The sequence below is a fragment of the Canis lupus genome, chromosome 30 (genome assembly GCF_003254725.2).
Source record: "Canis lupus dingo isolate Sandy chromosome 30, ASM325472v2, whole genome shotgun sequence".
In the NCBI taxonomy this organism is placed as follows: Eukaryota; Metazoa; Chordata; class Mammalia; order Carnivora; family Canidae; genus Canis; species Canis lupus.
Window position 1 is genome coordinate 16,391,987 of NC_064272.1, and position 17,750 is coordinate 16,409,736.

Consider the following 17,750-nt stretch of genomic DNA (forward strand, 5'->3'; position numbering starts at 1 on the left):
TCACCACCTTAGTTTCAACCAAGGAGCTACTCAAAAATGAAATGCATATGCACTGCTCCCCTGACCCGTTGCCTCCTCTGGCAGGGAACTCAGTTCAAGCTTTGTTTTGGTTTGGTTTTGAACTGTCATATCAAAGGCTTTCCCCTTACCAAAGAACCACCAGTCTCCCTATTACAACAGCTCTTTTCAAAGAGGAACTCTTACTCTAAAATAACTTCATAGTGATTTCACAGAATAGGAAATAATGTAAAAAATGCTCTTCAGAACATTTGTCCTTATAAGCAAATTGCTGTTCAATCAAAGAAATTCACACTTGATATGAGAGTCCTAGTTACCAAGCACCTCTACCTGTTCCATTCTGTTTCCTGCTAAAGATCATAGAATTACAAGAGTTTCAAGTTAAAATTATACTTGGGGTACCTGGGTGGCTCGGTTCATTAAGGGTCTGCCTTCGGCTTAGGTCATGATCCCAGGGTCCTGGGATCAAGCCCCACATGGGGCTCTCTGCTCAGCAGGGAGCCTGTTTCTCCCTCTCCCTGCCACTCCCCCTGCTTGTGCTCTCTCTATCAAATAAATGAAATCTTTAAAAAATAAAATATAATTATACTTATTTACCTTTCTCTCCCACTAGACTGTAATCTCCTAGAGGACATAAATTGCCTTATTAATATAAAATATCATTTAAATTACCATAGATTTGGACATATTTGCGGGGGCCTCATAAGTGATTGTGGTTAAATGGAGAGCAGCCTGGTCCTAATTCCACCTCTGTTGGTGACACAAGCTCTCCTTCCAGTTCTTACACTCAAAACAATTTTTCCTTGGCGATTTTTATTTATAGCAAAGCATATTCCTCCCAGGCCACCTGAGGCAGCTGGGAGCCAGCTTCCTCTCTCTCTTCCCTTTCCCAATCCCACTGGGACAGTTTCATTGCCATGGTTCAGCATTACCTGGTTCTGTGACCTCAGGGTCTTATCTGCTAAATGAGGGCGTGATCAAGAGTCTTCTCCTCCAATCCCCTGAGGCCCTAACAGTAATGACTCTGTAGAAAATCATCCTCTTTCTCCCTGTGTTGTTGTTCCTTGTTTTCTGCTTCTTTGTCAAGTGACTATTGCTGCTTCAGAGTGTCAATCTTTGATAGAGATCTTTCCCATATGGTCCCTCCTTTCTGGCAATTCATTGAGATTCGCCAGTCCCATCAAGAAAGCAATCAGTACATTATTCTAGCTTCAGACTGAATATAGATTAAATGCTGGCATCACTTAGTTCTATAAAATTATCTCACCCTGCCTTTTAAAATTCAAAACAGGAAAAGCCAAGCCTTTTGGTTATTAAATCAGAGTCCTAACTGCTAGCCCAAGCTAGGTCAGCTGGTGGGGAGGAGGCATTATGTGCGTGAGTAACAGAAAAGGTGAACTCATAAGCAACATAAGTATATGGAAATGTAAAGGCAATTACTAGTATATAAGTACAGTCTCCAGAGTGGTTTTAATTTGGTCTCTCCTCCGACCACAGAAACCCAATGATCGTGTCCATAAAGTGAGATTGGCAATAGGAAATGGCTTGCGAGAGGATGTGTGGAGGGAATTCATCAGGAGATTTGGAGACATTTGTATTTATGAATTATACGCTGCCACAGAAGGCAATATTGCCTTTTTGAATTATACAAGAAAAATTGGGGCCGTTGGGAGAATAAACTACCTACAGAAGGTAAGTCCGAAAGACGAAGCATATGTAGCCAGTTTTCAGAATATGGAGACTTCTTAAAAGCTGTGTCATGATGATGTTATTAGAATTTCATGCTGCATCAGAGCCATGGCCAATCCGTGTAACCATGAGAGAGGTCTGCTCATTCTCTATGACATGAGCACAAAATGACAGGGCCCTTTAACTTAAAATCTTAATTTCTCTTAATAACAACCTATTATGCCTTTGCTGTCTGCAACCTATGTGAGGTCTCCTGATGCCATTTCTACAGACAACAGAACACCAGAAGGCTACTAGTTCCGTAAGTTCACCACACACTGTGAAATGTGGTATTTCTCTTTCATCGTTCTGTGTGTCACAATCACCTGGGGAACTTTTTATGTAGAGGAGAGCAGGGTGCCATCCCCTTGAGCTTTGGATCCAGTTGTTCTGAGGCAGGGCACAGGTATCAGTGCTTTTCAAACGCTGTGGCCCCATTATTAGGAACCACAGTTTAAACCTTCAAGAGAACTAGAAGACTATGTTGTGCTATGTTTTAAGACCTCACAAATGTTTGTGTTTGCCTGAGAACTCCACTAGAAAGATATTTCCCAATTTTAAGCCAGCTCATGTAGCAGTCTCTTTTCCCTTTCAGGCATTTATTGCCTGGAGTCTCCGTATAATCTCTTTGCCTTTTTTGTGTGTTTGAGCAGTCAGTCTCCTGGGTGATTTTCAAAATTCCAGGAACATTCGGTAAAGGCTGAGCCTCCCCTGGCTTGAGCAATCATTGCTGTCATTATGCCACTGGCAGCCCTTCCTGCCTGACCATGAACAGATACACCAAAGGTCCCAGGCAACTTGTGTCCCCAGTACACTGATGGGCTGAGTACAAAATATAGTTATCTGTGTGCAGAAGAATTCTGCCTTGAGACATCAAATTTTGGCACCTTGTATACTAATTGAGTGACCTTGAGCAAGTCACTTATTGTTCCTTAGGCCTCCATTTCATTGTTTGTAAAACAGAGAGAAAAAGAGAAAATGTAGAGCCTAGTGCCTGACACAAACTGTACAATAAGGGAGAAGGATTATTGAAAGAACCCAGTTAGGGGCACCTGGATGACTCAATGGTTGAGCATTTGCCTTTGGCTCAGGTCATGATCCCAGGGTCCTGGGATCGAGTCCCGCATTGTGCTCTCCACAGGGAGCCTGTTTCTCCCTCTGCCTATGTCTCTGCCTCTCTCTCTGTGTCTGCCATGAGTAAATAAATAAAATCAGAAAGAAAGAAAGAAAGAGAAAGAAAGAAAGAAAGAAAGAAAGAAAGAAAGAAAGAAAGAAAGAAAGAAAGAAAGAAATTAAATAACAGGAAAAAAATCCTTAAAGGATATAGCCCAATGCCTGTCCTATAATATCCATGAATAATTATTAGCTATAGTGATTATTATCATCCCATTTGTTACATTCTGGCCTTATCTCAAGGCATTCTGAAACCCAAGGAACCACTCTGACAGTGACAGCTAAACATCAGCTACACAGGTCCTGCCACTGTCCTCCACACCTGTACCATCCAGTGTACTAGCCACTAGCTACATGTGGCCATATATATTTACATTATGTAAATGAAATTCTTAATTCGGTTCTTCTTTCATGCTAGCCATATTTCAAATGCTCAGTAGCTGCGTGTGTTTAGTGACTACCATGTTGGGCAGTATAGATGTAGAACGTTTCCGTTATCACAAAAAAATTGTACTGGGCAGCGCTTGCTACAGGCCGAGAATCTATTGCTTACTCCCCACTGGAACCATGGCTGATAAGGTCAGTCTTTAGATAGTTTCAGTTCAACTTGCACCAGCTCAAACTGTGGGGACCCAGGTCTAATGCAGTTCAGGACAAGAAAGGGTAGAAAGCTGAGTTGATTGAGACACAGTACAAGATAATCTATGTTATTACTATTGACCCTCAAAAAGACAAGTCACAAGGAAACTTCTGTTTTACACTAAATCTGACAACCTTAGAAGTTGGTGCTATATGTTACTAGTTCTTTGCTTCTCATCCATTCATTGCCATGTCTTATTGTCAGTTTTTCTGCTTTAAACAAGAAAATATTTTTTAACTAAAAAAAAAAAAAAAAAAAAAAAGGCAGGGGAAGAAGATGCCCCTGCAGCTGATGTGGAAAGAAGCGTTAGTTATTACCTCCAAATTTTTTTACCTTGCAAATAAACAAGATCTAACATTGGCTGACTGTGAATGCTGCTTGCTTTGTAATGGCTGTCTGCTACAATTAAAATATATGATTGGTTAATTTATTATGTAGACTTAAATATAAGTTTGGAATGGACACAGTCTTCCTGGCTAAGAATTACTTCTAAATACTGCCATACTTAGTAGAGAAAATAATAGTAGAGAATATTAATAGAGAAAATACACTCACTACTCTTACTGAACTACATAAATTTATTTTTTTAAATGAACTACATAAATTTAAATTCTTATACCATTGAAATGTATATGTGAAATATGGTGGAGTTTTAATCATTTTATAGCCATGGGCATGAAATAATTATACCACTGAACTTTAAATATATTGGAAAACTTATGGAAACGTGAAACAGAGGCATACAGGTTTTTAAAACCCGCTTATGATACGCCTACCCAATCACTTATATGAGAGTGATTTTACTTTTTAGTGTATTTTTAGAGACTTTTTGGGGTATTGGAAATGTTTTATTTCTTGGTCTGGATGGTAGTGACATGGATGTGTCCATGTATAATTTTATCAAGTTGGGCATTTAAGATATGTGTACTTTTGTACTCCGTATATATGCTATATCACAATAAAAAGGAAAATATGTGAAGGAATTTATATTTAAAATGATATAAAATGATTTAAATGATTTAATGATTTAAAATGAGCCCCTGAGTGGCTCAGTCAGTCAAGCATCTACCTTCTGCTCAGGTCATGATCCCAGAGTCCTGGGATCGAGCCCCGCTTAGGCTCGCTGCTCAGCGGAGAGCCTGCTTTTCCCTACCCCTGCTCGTGTGTGCATGCACTCTCTATCTCTCCCTCTCTCTTTCATAAATAAAATAGTTAAAAATAAATAAATAAAATGATATGTTTTAATTTTGCTAGAAAGTCATATCTTATGATCTAATTAAATATGATGTGGAGAAAGATGAACCTGTGCGAGATGGAAATGGATATTGCATCAAAGTTTCCAAAGGTATGGGAGAGTTTTGTTCTGAATGTTGCCACTATACATAGAAAATGAGATCAATATTGTGTCAGCTTTGTAAATGATTCATAATAAAAGTAACTGAAAATACAACTTGAACAACATTGCACTACATTTTTCTGAGGGTATTTTAATTACAAAGAAAGTCTTTAATTTTTTCATTGTTGAAGATAGACTTAGTACCAGCCCCTGTAAGGTTAAAAAATGGTATTTGGAGCAGGTTTAAGGGCCATGTGGGAAGATGTCCATTTTTTAGTACATGGCAACAGTTTTAAGAGTATGCTAATAATAAAATCTGTCTACTGCTAGCACATAAAATAACAATGTACTTTCTTCTGTCAGGTGAAGTTGGACTCCTTGTTTGCAAAATCACACAACTTACACCCTTTAGTGGCTATGCTGGAGCAGCTAGTCAGACTGAGAAGAAAAAACTGAGAGATGTCTTTAAGAAAGGAGACCTCTATCTCAATAGTGGAGATCTCTTAAAGATTGACCATGAAAATTTCATCTACTTCCATGACAGAGTTGGAGATACTTTCCGGTTGGTTTCTTCGAATTATTGAACCAAAAACAAACACATGCACAATTTGGCTTACTCCTAAATTGGAATTGCATTCTACTTTGGCTATGATGCTCCATTTCCTTCTATCTCTTGGCACACCAGTTCAGCCTTCTGTATTCCCAGAAAATAAGGAAGAAAACACAGGAAATGTCACTCTGCAATGCACAGATACCTTAGTTGAGCAACACCAGATGAGAAAAAGGCAGAAAACCTGTGCCCAATTTTTGGTAGCCTAACAGTCCATCCAATTTCTCTCATTTATCCTCAGTTATTACCAGACAGTCATAGAACAGCCAGGGATTTTCACACTGTTTCCAATCATGGGGCCTTTCTTCAGATAAAGTCAAATGCAAACTAAAGTTGAACTGATCTAGTTGAACAGGAGGTGATGGGTAGGGGTTCTGAGCCCACATGTTTTCCTCCCTCCCACTCTCCATCCCTAACCAGGTGGTCTCCTACAGAAATCTAAGTCAGCACCATGAATTTTGAAAGTCATTATCCTAAGACTATAAAAGTAAATCCCAACAACAGCATGGTCCTCCAGCCTCATGACTCTTTGGTTGAATCAGATTCCTTCCTGTGTAATCTCCCTGAGGCCAGGCCCTATGCCAGCTGGTTCCCTAGCACCAGCACCACCACCTAGCACAGTGCTTGACATGCATGATTACTCTTTGCATGAATGAATGAGGAAAGGATAGAAGCTGTCTGGCTATAGTAGGAAGAGCAAGAATATGAATGTGGAAAACCAAGCTCCTAGGCTTGCCTCTACTCCTGACCAGCTGTGCTATTAAGGCAGGTAACCCTTCTTAACCCCAATCCCTTCACCCATGAAATCAGGGTTTCCAGTAGTCCTCAGGGTTCCATGACTCAGGATCCATACCGTGATTTTATGCTACCTTCATGTTACTAAAAAGATAAATCTGGGAAATCTAAAGAATTTTTCAACATAAGACAAATTTTAACTCTTTATTAGGTGGACAGGTAGCAATTGCTTGGGCACTAACATTATAATCTCCCTGCAAATAAAGTATATCTCCTAGGAAAGGCTTTCCCATTGCCATGAGACCCTGAAATACAAGGATGAAATTCTATTAAATTGAAATAAATAGCAACCAAAGTTAGTAAGGAAAGTGAGCGATCTAAACACAACAAAAACTCATAGAGATTTATTTTTCATCTCCTGGGCCTTTCTTCGGCCAAACCTGTATTTCAACGTGAGAACAACATCATTCTTTGTATCATGTTTCATGTCATGAGATTGGAATTTCACATTTTATTATTTAGTCCTAGGCCTTTGTTTTTTGTGTCTCAAACAGGATCCCTCTCCCACGACTATGTTGAGTGGACTTGGGGCAAGAGATGGGAAAATGAGTGCAGATACCCTACAGAGGTCTGGGGGAAACACCACCTGCTCTGTCATCGCAGCCTGGGCTGGGGACCAGCAGGAACTTGCACTAACTTTGCCTTTTCTTCCAGCTGGAAAGGGGAAAATGTGGCCACCACTGAAGTCGCTGATATAGTCGGACTGGTAGATTTTGTCCAAGAAGTAAATGTTTACGGAGTGTCTGTGCCAGGTATGCATAAAATATCTATGTCTATGCCTAAACCCATATAGTAACTGAACATAATTTTAAACCCAGGGCAAAGCTTGTCATCGCTCTTGCCTGCCAGCTAGATTGTCAAACAACTCTTTCAGCCACCTGGAAGTAAAGGATTGATGTCTGGTTTACATTCCATTATAAATCAGCCAAGTCAGTACATCTAAACCTGGCCTTCTTCTGTGGTTCAGTTCCCCAGCTGTTCTTGGGCTCTCAGACAACCCAGATCTCTCCAAGATGCAGGGTCCCACGATGCATTTAGTATACCTCGGGAAAAAATATGTCAGGCTTGACAGCTGGGAAATGGTACTTGGTCTCTGAATTGGGAGTCACAAATAAAAACAAGTATAGTTGCTAGGAGAAAAAAACTGAAAAGGAGCTGACTTGCCCAAATTTCTTTTAAAACCTGTGCTTGACCCCAGCCTACCCCAGTGAGCTTCAGAATCATCACATGGTGTCACCAAGCCTTCATCTGCAGATCCACTTGCCAGCAGAGTGGGGAGTGCTAAGGTCTGACTTTGAGTCCTGCTGGCTGTTTGACTTCAGGCAAATCACTAAAATTAGGGGTAATACCAGCCCTGCACTTGAGATTGTCAAGAAAACTTGTTCAATTACATAAATACTAAACACATATTTACCAGATATATACCTGAGTGTTGTCATGAGAAGAAATTATTTTAATTATACATGACAGAGGATTAAAACATCCAAATCACTGTCTAAATATAGGTACTACTGGATATTATTAGTACTCAGTATTTGGAATTCTCACCTATTTTCAAAACAGAAATCTCAAAGTCTCTCTTTCCTGAGTTGTGATGGTTTCACATGTGCTTTTCACATGGTTTCACCTTGTGCTTTTATTTCTTAAAGAATATTTAAGACTTTCTTTGCCTGTTCCTCTCCTACCCTATGATGATAGCACAATAGAAAGTTCAGCCACAGGACACCTGGGTGGCTCAGTGGTTGAGTGTCTGCCTTTGGCTCAGGTCATGATCCCAGGGTCCTGGGATTGAGTCCCACATCGGGCTCCCCACAGGGGGGCTGCTTCTCCCTCTGCCTGTGTCTCTGCCTCTCTCTGTGTGTCTCTCATGAATAAATAAAATCAGAAAGAAAGAAAAGAAAGAAAGAAGAAAGAAAGAAAGAAAGAAAGAAAAGAAAAAGAAAGAAAGAAAGAAAGAAAGAAAGAAAGAAAGACAGAAAGAAAGAAAGAAAGAAGAAGAAAGAAAGAAGGAAAGGAAAGGAAAGGAAAGGAAAGGAAAGGAAAGGAAAGGAAAGGAAAGGAAAGGAAAGGAAAGGAAAAGAAAAGCCACCTCTCAGGTCACAGAGTGTGAGGGGTACAGAATGCTTCTTGTGTTGGAATTTGGGCTGAATTAACACAAGGGCACATGTCGTGGTTGTCAGCCATCATAGCATGCTGGCCTTTCACAAGGCCCCACCTGAAATCCTGCGTGCACTTCTAAATGCTGAATTTTGGTAACAACACAAAAGGGTGGGTATGAGAAAGTGAGAGAATCTGGAGGAATGGAATGGAAGGATCAAACCCAGTGCTCTTCAGGGTGGGGTCCTTGGACCAGTAGCAGCATCACTCAAGAGCTTGTTAACAATGTGATTTCTCAGGCTGAACTTGAACCTACTTACTGAATCAGAATCTCTGGGGTGAGGCCTGGGGAGCTGTGTTTTAATAAACCCTCCAGTGATTCTTAAAAACAATGAAATCTGATTTGGGGCTAATAAAAATGTTCTAGAACTAGATATGGGTGATAGTTGTAAGATGTTTTGAATGTACGAAATGCCACTGAATTGTACACTTTAAAACGATTAAGATGATCAATTTTATGTGTTACCACAGTTTTTTAAAAAATACTAAAGTCAAAAAATAATAAATAAAAAATAAATAAATAAATAAATAAATAAATAAATAAATAAATAAATAAATAAAACTAAAGTCTGAGAAGCACTGAAGCCTCATCTGGCCAACCATCAGAATCGTCTGAGAAACTTTTAAGTTTCTATTTAAATTCCAATTAGTGAACGCACAGCATAGTATGAGTCTCAAATGTACAATATAGTGAATCAACGAGAAACTTTTTAAAGCCCAGATCTAATGGATCAGAACCTCTGGGGTTTGGGACTCAGACTCTTCCTGTCTTCTTTTAATCCCCAAGCGATTCTAACAGCCAGTAAGATTTGGGAGTCACCGATCTAGAACAAAAAGAAGAGGAAGCTAACGGTTTTCAAAAGATTGTAAGAAGTCAGGTAGAACAAGGAGCAGGTGTGCAACATCAGAGAACAAAATTTAGCCTGAGACATCCCCTACAACCAGAGACTAACAACAGAGAAGGCTCCCTCCTGAGGAGGGGAATGCCCAACAGCTGGGGTGTGTAAAGGAGCTGAATGTCCATGTGAGATCCTGTGAGAATTCTTTTAGCATTGAAATATTAGAGATGAACTTTCAGATTCTGTGATTCTCAATGCCACACCTGCTGCTGGCTGCCCTGCCAGGCACTCAGCCAGCCCCATTCCAGTGAAATGTGGCAGGTCTATCTAGAATAAGCCAGTCTACCAAAGTGGTTCTCAGTAGCAGACAGCTCAGCAAGACCTTCACACATTTCAACTTTGAACCAGGAAGGTACTCCAAAGTTTGGGTCCAGTTAACTTCTATTAGGTGTCACAACAGAGCTTCCCAACTACTCTCTAGAACATTTTGTTCTCAACAGAACTTTATGCAAGGATGAAAATGTTCTATGTCTGCACTGTCCAGTATGGTAGCCAGTAACCACCACATGGCTGCTAAGCACTTCAAATGTGGCTAGTGCAACTGAGGAATTGAATTTTTTATTAGATTTTAGTATAATTAATTTTAATAGCCAAATGTAACCAGTGGCTACCACCCTGGACAGTGCAGCTCTAGAGAGACTCTGGCCAGAACAACTGTAAACTGGAACCTTCTTCCCTCTGGAGCTGAACTAGTCCTAAACCAAGCCTTGGGACCCGGGGCAGAGACCTGAGACCCAACTGGCCTATTGGTCTCTCAGTTGGGCATTGCCTCTGTCAGAGCAAGAGGCAATGAGCCAGTCAGTGCCGAAGATTTCCGTTGCATCAGCCTCTGCCTTGATTTTAAAAGAAGCTTATTAGAGACATTTGAAGTTCCTGAGATGGGTGCTTTCGAGAGAGCTACCAAGGACCCCTAGAGAAAGAGGGCCCAGGGCCCTGCCTCTCTCCTTCAGATAAGAGGCAAATTGTATAGAGGTGCATTTCCTTTCTTTTAATGTTTCCTCTGGTTTCCTTTCTTCTTTAGAGCCACGGGTAAACACACCAACACCATGGGAGAGGTTACGAAATCAGGGGCCCAAGTGACATAGGACCACTCCTTCCGCTCTCTGATTACAGCTAAGTAGTTCAGGAAAGCAGACCTAGCCTCCCGCTGGGTGTGCTGGCTCAGGTAGATGTCTTAATACCTAATTACCACCATTCTTACAAGAAAACAGTGTAGTAATTGTTCTAAACTCCTCCCCACTTACATTGCTTCCTGATGGGAAGGAAAAAGCTGCCCAATCTTCTCTCTCAGTGAAGACACAGCCTCTTTGGAAATAAAGCTTATCAATGGGAAGGTCCGCAGCAGTTCACCCTTGCACCTTCTGTCACCCTCCCACCCACAGCTTCTCTGAGATGCAGAGAGGCTAACCTATCAAAAATCTTGATTAAATAGGGCACCTGGGTGGCTCAGTCAGTTAAGCCTCTGCCTCCACTCAGATCATGATCCCAGGGTTCTGGGATCAAGTCCCACATCGGGTGCCTTGCTCAGCAGGGAGCCTGCTTCTCCCTCTCCCTCTGCTGCTCCTCCTGCTTGTGCTCTCTTAAGCCCTATGTCAAATAAATAAAATCTTTAAAAAAAAAAAAAAAAAGAAGGATGACAGCTACAAGCCCAGGGCTGGGACTCAATCCAGTTTTTGACTCTGCCTATTATTTGCTGTGTGAACTTGAACAAATACCTTAATGTCTTTAAGCCTCAGGTTTTTCATCTGTAAAATACAGAGATAACATTTCTATCTCTTCATAATGCTATTGTGAGAGTTAAGAGGGATAGTCCATAAAACACATTTAGTATAGGGTCTGACATATAATAAAGATTTCATTGGGGTCCCTGTGTGGCACAGTCCATTGAGCATCCACGTCTTGGTTACTGCTCAGGTCACAATCTCAGGGTCTTGAGATCAAGGCCGAGTTGGGCTCCCAGCTCAGCGAGGCATCTGCTAAAGTTTCTCTCTCCCTCCCCCTCAGCCCCTCCCCACTCACTCTCTCTCTAAAGGGAGTAAAGAAATCTTTAAAACAAAAAATTTAATCAGTATATAGCTCTTGCTCTTGTTGTTATATTTACTTTAGAATAACTTCAACATATATCTGAAATAAAAATTCCAACTACCCAAAAGAAACCCATGTTAAAACGTTCTCAGTCCCCTCTCCTTTGAGCTAAGAAAGCATCATAAATAGGGATCCCTAGGTGGTGCAGTGGTTTGGTGCCTGCCTTCGGCCCAGGGCGCGATCCTGGAGACCCGGGATCGAATCCCACGTCAGGCTCCCGGTGCATTCTCCCTCTGCCTGTGTCTGTCTGTCTCTCTCTCTCTCTCTCTCTCTCTCTCTCTCTCTCTGTGTGTGTGTGTGACTATCATAAATAAATTTTTTTAAAAAAGCATCATAAATAGTACAACACATCTAATGTTTTCTCACTTTATTTCTAGGTCATGAGGGTCGAATTGGCATGGCCTCGATCAAAATGAAGGAAAACTGTGAATTTGATGGAAAGAAGCTCTTTCACCATGTTGCCGATTACCTGCCCACTTATGCAAGGCCCCGGTTTCTAAGAATACAGGTGAGACTTCTTGCTGTCGAGTTCAATTCTCTTCTCTCTTGGAGACTGCTGTCTCTTGGGGAACAACTCCCTTCTACCATGGTGACCATATTAGCCAACTTTTCACTACCCCTAACCTGGAAGCTCAACAAGGAAGCAGAAACATCAGACGATACAACTAGCAGAAGCCAAATCCCTTTCCCCCTAAAACGACAGACCAGTTCATTCAGCAGCAGTAATTAGCAAATAGCTCACAAAGTCTGTGTTTGATGAGATATGACCAACACTGAAAATAGAAATGCTCCGACTTTCCTATTTGTTGTTTCCAGTTTTAAAGAATGGAAAAATCCACTGACGTCCTACATCTTTCCACTGTGTGAAATTTAATTGGGCATCATTAGCCGGTTGGAACTATCAAAGGCTTAACTACACCACCAGAGGGATGTCTTTTTGTTTTTTTTTTCTTTCTCAAGCATTAACCCATTGGTTAGCTTAACACTCTCACTTCTGGACTATGAGCTCTATGATTCTGTAGCCGAAGAGTTGAGCAAAGAAATGTTAGATTATCTGCCATGGTGGAAGTTACAAGATTATTTCTGTTGATGTTCATAAAACACTGACATTTGCCTTACGATGAGAATGGTTGAGAGACAGGAAAGCTGAAATACCCTCAGATCATCCATCACCCTCTCAAATGAAGGGGAAAGAAATTGTCTGTGTGTAGATGATCCCTAGTCCCACCCACATAAATCAGGATATTCTAGTAATGCCTGAAGCTCAATAAGCAACTGACTGCTCTGTTCTTCATTTCATGCTCCACAGCCCCTCATGCCCCACAGGTGATTTTAAAGCCCCATGGGTATGAAAAAACTACCTCCACAAAGGTGCCGCCCATCCCCTACCTCCCACCCCCATTGTGGAGCTTCTGTAACCAGGAGGTATTAATATACAGGACTGCCGCTCACAGCTTCCACCTGGGGCAGAGATACCAGTGGGTTGCCAGCCTTCTGCCCCACCCCTGCCCCTTGCCCTGACCCTAATTTGTTTACAAAACACTATGACAATGTGGGTTGTTTGCTGTTTTTCAGGACACCATTGCGATCACTGGAACTTTTAAACACCGAAAAGTGACCCTTGTGGAGGAAGGCTTTAATCCTGCAGTCATCAAAGATGCCTTATATTTCTTGGATGACAAAGCAGAAATGTATGTGCCTATGACCGAGGACATTTACAATGCCATAAATAATAAAGCTCTGAAACTGTGAGTATTCCTAAAAGGATAACTCACGTTTCCAGAAAGAAACCGAATGAACCTAGTACAGCCACTTGATGTAATCCAACTTTAATTTGATTGAAGACTGTGAGATGCAATTATTTATGCATTCTGATGAGGGAAGCTTTCTAAAATTACACCTGAACCTTTACATGTGAAAATATTTAGAAATAAATATTTTTTGATTTGTACCTACCGTTTCTTATTTGCAGACCAAGCTTGTTAGAGGGTGCATTATTTTTTAAGTATATAATAAAATAGATGAATGCCAACAGATGAGATAGTATTGCCTCTTTCCTGACTTTAAATGCAAATCCTGAGCCTCATTGGCAATTTTTCACACGTGCCCTAATTCATAATGATAATGGCATTCTAGGTTTAAAAAAATGTCAAGAAATTGAAAGGTGAAGGGGCTGGATCACTAATGAACAGTCCAATGGAAATCCAGCTCCAGTTGAGGTCAACTCTCCCCTCCTAATAGCACCCTGGCCACTGTCCACACATTGCTTTCTCCAGCAGATAAGAACGCCACCTAGCGTCTTTGAAGGAGCCTAAGCCAACAGCATCAGAATTCTATACATAGAAGGTGTTAGTAGATATTTTTTAACTACATCAAGGATTGTACACTCAGATGTCTTCAGGATTCACGTTAGTAATGCAGATGAGAGAAATAGGTCACGAATGTAGCAAACTTGAGGGCAGCCACTGCTTATCTTCAGCTGGCTGATTATTGTCATGTGAGAATACAGCTCAAATACTTCTAAGATCTGATTATTTAGAAAACAGAAACCCCTATATTTGTGTGAATCTCCCAATTTTTTAAACGCAAAGTATCCAATTTCATAAGACTTCCACTTAGCCAAACAAAATATATCCGTGGACCAGAGAAGTCCTAAATCTCTAGTTAGTCCCCCCAGTTCTGCATGCTCCTCAAACCTTAGCTGGTTTCCCTCCATAGCCAGTCTGCTGCCAAACAGCCTATTTGAAGACCAAGGCCCCTTGGGCATGATTCAGAAGAGTTTAGAAACTTTAAGGAGCTCTCTCAGACAGGCTCTTTCTCCTTCCACTCAGCTGGCTCCCTTCCTGACCAGAACTCTTTAAACTGAAAAAAAAAAAAAAAAAAAAAAAAAAAAAAAAAAAAAAAAAAGAACTCTTTAAACTGCATGTGTCAGTTGTATACAGAGTTTTAGGAGCAGGCCCATGGGAGTGGCAATCAAGACATGTTCCTAGAACGCCTGGGTGGCTCAGTGGTTGAGCATCTGCCTTTGGCTCAGGGTGTGATCCCGGGGTCCGGAAATCGAGTCCCACATTGGCCTCCTTGTGAGGAGCCTGCTTCTCCCCCAGCCTATGTCCCTGCCTCTCTCTTTGTTTCTCATGAATAAATAAATTTTTTAAATCTTAAAAAAAAAAAGACAACATGTTCCTTACTAGAGTTTTCTTACATGATAGGAGCAATCATGGTAGCTAGGTCCATGTCCAATAAGTGTAATTCAAGTTCAGCCCAGGCTCCTAAAAGAGGGGGAGTTTCCTCAGATGACCAGCAATTGGCAAGGAGCCCCAATTGTCCCCCAGTTAACCCTTATAAGGCCCCAGGAAAACATATTCAGGGATCCTCAATGATAGATGACAAGAGAGGTTGCCACCCCCACCCCCAACACAGTACTAAAAATATTTATTAAACTCTCTCCATTTTTTAAGTGACTAAGAAGACTTGTGACCAGAATCCCTGCCCCCTCTCATTAAGCTCAAAGATGAATATTTCCTGAGCACTTGCTATGCATATGAGACTTGAGGATGGCCCCAGGAAAACTCTGGATACCCCTGCATCTTTGCAAATTTTGCCAACAATTTGGAACATTGTTGCTTGTGGGTCAATACTTAAGAATTTTTGCAAAATTCTAAATATGTGAGGCACCTGGGTGGCTCAGTGGTTGAGTGTCAGGCTCAGCCTTTGGCTCAGGGCATGATCCCAGGGTCCTGGGATGGAGTCCCATATCAGGCTCCCCACAGGGAGCCTGCTTCTCCCTCTGCCTGTGTCTCTGCCTCTCTCTCTCTCTCTCATGAATAAATAAAATCTTTAAAAAAAAAAAAAAACCTAAATATCTCTGCCTTTAGATCAGTTAGATCTCTAATCAGATCTAACTGATCTTCCAGGGAGAATTTGAACCCAAATGATGGGAGAGAACATGACTTTTGTTTTTGAAAGTATCATATTGAAAAAAAAAAAAGAAAGAAAGAAAGAAAGTATCATATTGTGCAATTATGTTACTATGTGATCTTGTTAAAGTGGATCTGGTTGTAAGCAGAGGTTATGTCAAAGGGCGTGTTCTCAGATGAGAGATCAACACTTATACTCTTAGCCAGCATGTTAGTGTGCCTATAACCAGAGCCTACTGGGGCCTGACTACTTTTGAGACATATGTTAGACTTTCCAGTGAGAAAATCAGAAACTTTCCCTCCTAGCGTGATGGCTTTCTCAGCCTCCCATGTCCCCAAGAGCTCTGTGATTCTGGCCCAATACCACAGGTCCACTGTGATGGACAGAGGCACCAGCACAGTAGCCTCAATACATGTGTGTACATAAAATTAGGCCATTACCTGTGACAGATAATCCATTTTAAAGGCTAATTCTTCTCTTTTAGAAGAATCACAAATTGTGCCTATAAAAATATCTGCACAAATCATCCTTTGAAGGTACAAATTGATATTTAAAAAAAAATAAACAGCTGATATCCATGTAAATCATTCAACAGGTCTCCAGTTTCAAATGCATGGTTTGGAAACATGTAGTCAGTGCATAGATAGGATGTTACAGGTATCAAAATAATTTGGGGACAAAACCAGGAAATGTCAGCATGTAAAAGGGAAGCTAATGAGAATCTATAAAAATGGATAAGCATGTAAAAGGGAAGCTAATGAGAATCTATAAAAATGCACCAAATGCAGTGACATACACAAGAGGTAATTAATTTGTTCATGTATTGCTCATTTGCACACACACTCAACAAGCATTTAGTGGGTGTCTGCTATGGACCAAGAGATGAGCTGAGCACTAGTTTGATTATTTTCCAAACCTCTATGAGGAAAAAAGTGGGTCAGATCTTCAAAGAAAGGTGACTGGAAAGACCCTTAGAAGGAAGTGTCAACAGGGGCACCTGGGTGGCTCAGTGGTTGAGCATCTATCTACCTTTGGCTCAGGGTATGATCCCAAGGTCCTGGAATCAAGTCCCACATCAGGCTTCCTGCATGGAGTCTGCTTCTCCCTCTGCCTATGTCTCTGCCTCTCTCTGTATCTTTCGTGAATAAATAAATAAAATCTTTGAAGAAGAAGAAGAAGAAGAAGAAGAAGAAGAAGAAGAAGAAGAAGAAGAAGAAGAAGAAAAGAAGAAGAAGAAGAAGAAGAAGAAGAAGAAGAAGAAGAAGAAGAAGAAGAAGAAGAGGAAGTTGCAAATGTCAACATGAAGCCTTACACTCTTTATAAAAATTATCTTCTTAACCAAACTCAAGGCAGGCTCCTCCGAGCCATCTTGTCAATTAGGTAGGCCTCAACCTTGGCCTACAAAGACTTGAACAAACACTAGCATAGGCTCTAACAGCTCAAGGCCATGACCCTAGGATGACCCTGGCTCACCACAAAGTGCCTGCCTATGAAAAATCAAGCCTGTCAAAAGTATTTGGTTCCACCCAATACTTAAAGATGAGCCTGTTTCCCAACCTCCATGGGATGGTAGGAGTCTAACTTCAGGAAGCACCAGTTAGCAAACCCAGATGGATTTCACGTGGAACAATGTGTCCTCTTCCTGCTTTTTTGTCATTTTTCAGCTCCCTGACTCTACCAAGTGCCTCCTGACCTCCTTCCCCGTTCTCTCATTCCCCCTTTAACTTGCCCAGTCACCTCTATCCAAGTCAAAGTTGACTCTGGTTTATCCTGGACTCTTTTCCCTATTGCAATAATATATTATTGATTAAAATCTGTCCTTAGCACTTCAACTGGTATCCAGCTTTGCTTACCTTTGACACTATTTGGAGTTTTTTAGTTTTTATTTATTTATTAATGAGAGGCACACAGAGAGAGAGGCAGAGACATAGGCAGAGGGAGAAGCAGGCTCCCTGTGGGAAGCCCGATGTAGGACTCGATCCCAGGACCCCAGGATCACACCCTGAGCCCAAGGCAGATGCTCAACCACTGAGCCACCCAGGTGTCCCTGACACTGTTAATATAACCCATTTCTGAGCCATCTCAAATAGTAAGAAAACAAGTTTGGGCCCACGAACTAACTATGGGCAAGCTGCCTGTGAGCACAGCTTTTATTTAACTACAGGGTCCAGAAAGAAAGAAAATGTACAAGTTCCAAAGCTAGAGAGGAGATATGTAATGTACTGAAGGAGCAGGGGGGCCAGCTGGACTGTGAGAATCTGATCAAGTACGGTATGGTGGAAATAGCACAGGCTTCACTGAAGACAAGCAGACCTGGCTCTGCCCACTTCCAAGCTTTTGTGACCTGGCCCTCAGTCTCCTCATTTATAAACTATAGTCACAGTGCCTGAC

At 41.3% G+C, this 17,750-nt stretch overlaps 1 protein-coding gene across 1 annotated transcript in view; it reads left to right on the top strand.

Annotated features, from left to right (window-relative positions):
• Positions 1 to 13,392, top strand: part of SLC27A2 (solute carrier family 27 member 2) — a 40,587-nt gene extending 27,195 nt beyond the window's left edge. The window contains exons 5-10 of the mRNA XM_025472824.3: positions 1,516 to 1,710; positions 4,814 to 4,904; positions 5,259 to 5,457; positions 6,955 to 7,052; positions 11,819 to 11,949; positions 13,017 to 13,392. Coding sequence (XP_025328609.3) covers positions 1,516 to 1,710; positions 4,814 to 4,904; positions 5,259 to 5,457; positions 6,955 to 7,052; positions 11,819 to 11,949; positions 13,017 to 13,193 — 891 coding nt within the window. The 3' untranslated portion in view covers positions 13,194 to 13,392. The remainder of the gene's footprint in view (positions 1 to 1,515; positions 1,711 to 4,813; positions 4,905 to 5,258; positions 5,458 to 6,954; positions 7,053 to 11,818; positions 11,950 to 13,016) is intronic.
• The last annotated feature ends 4,358 nt before the right edge of the window (positions 13,393 to 17,750 follow it).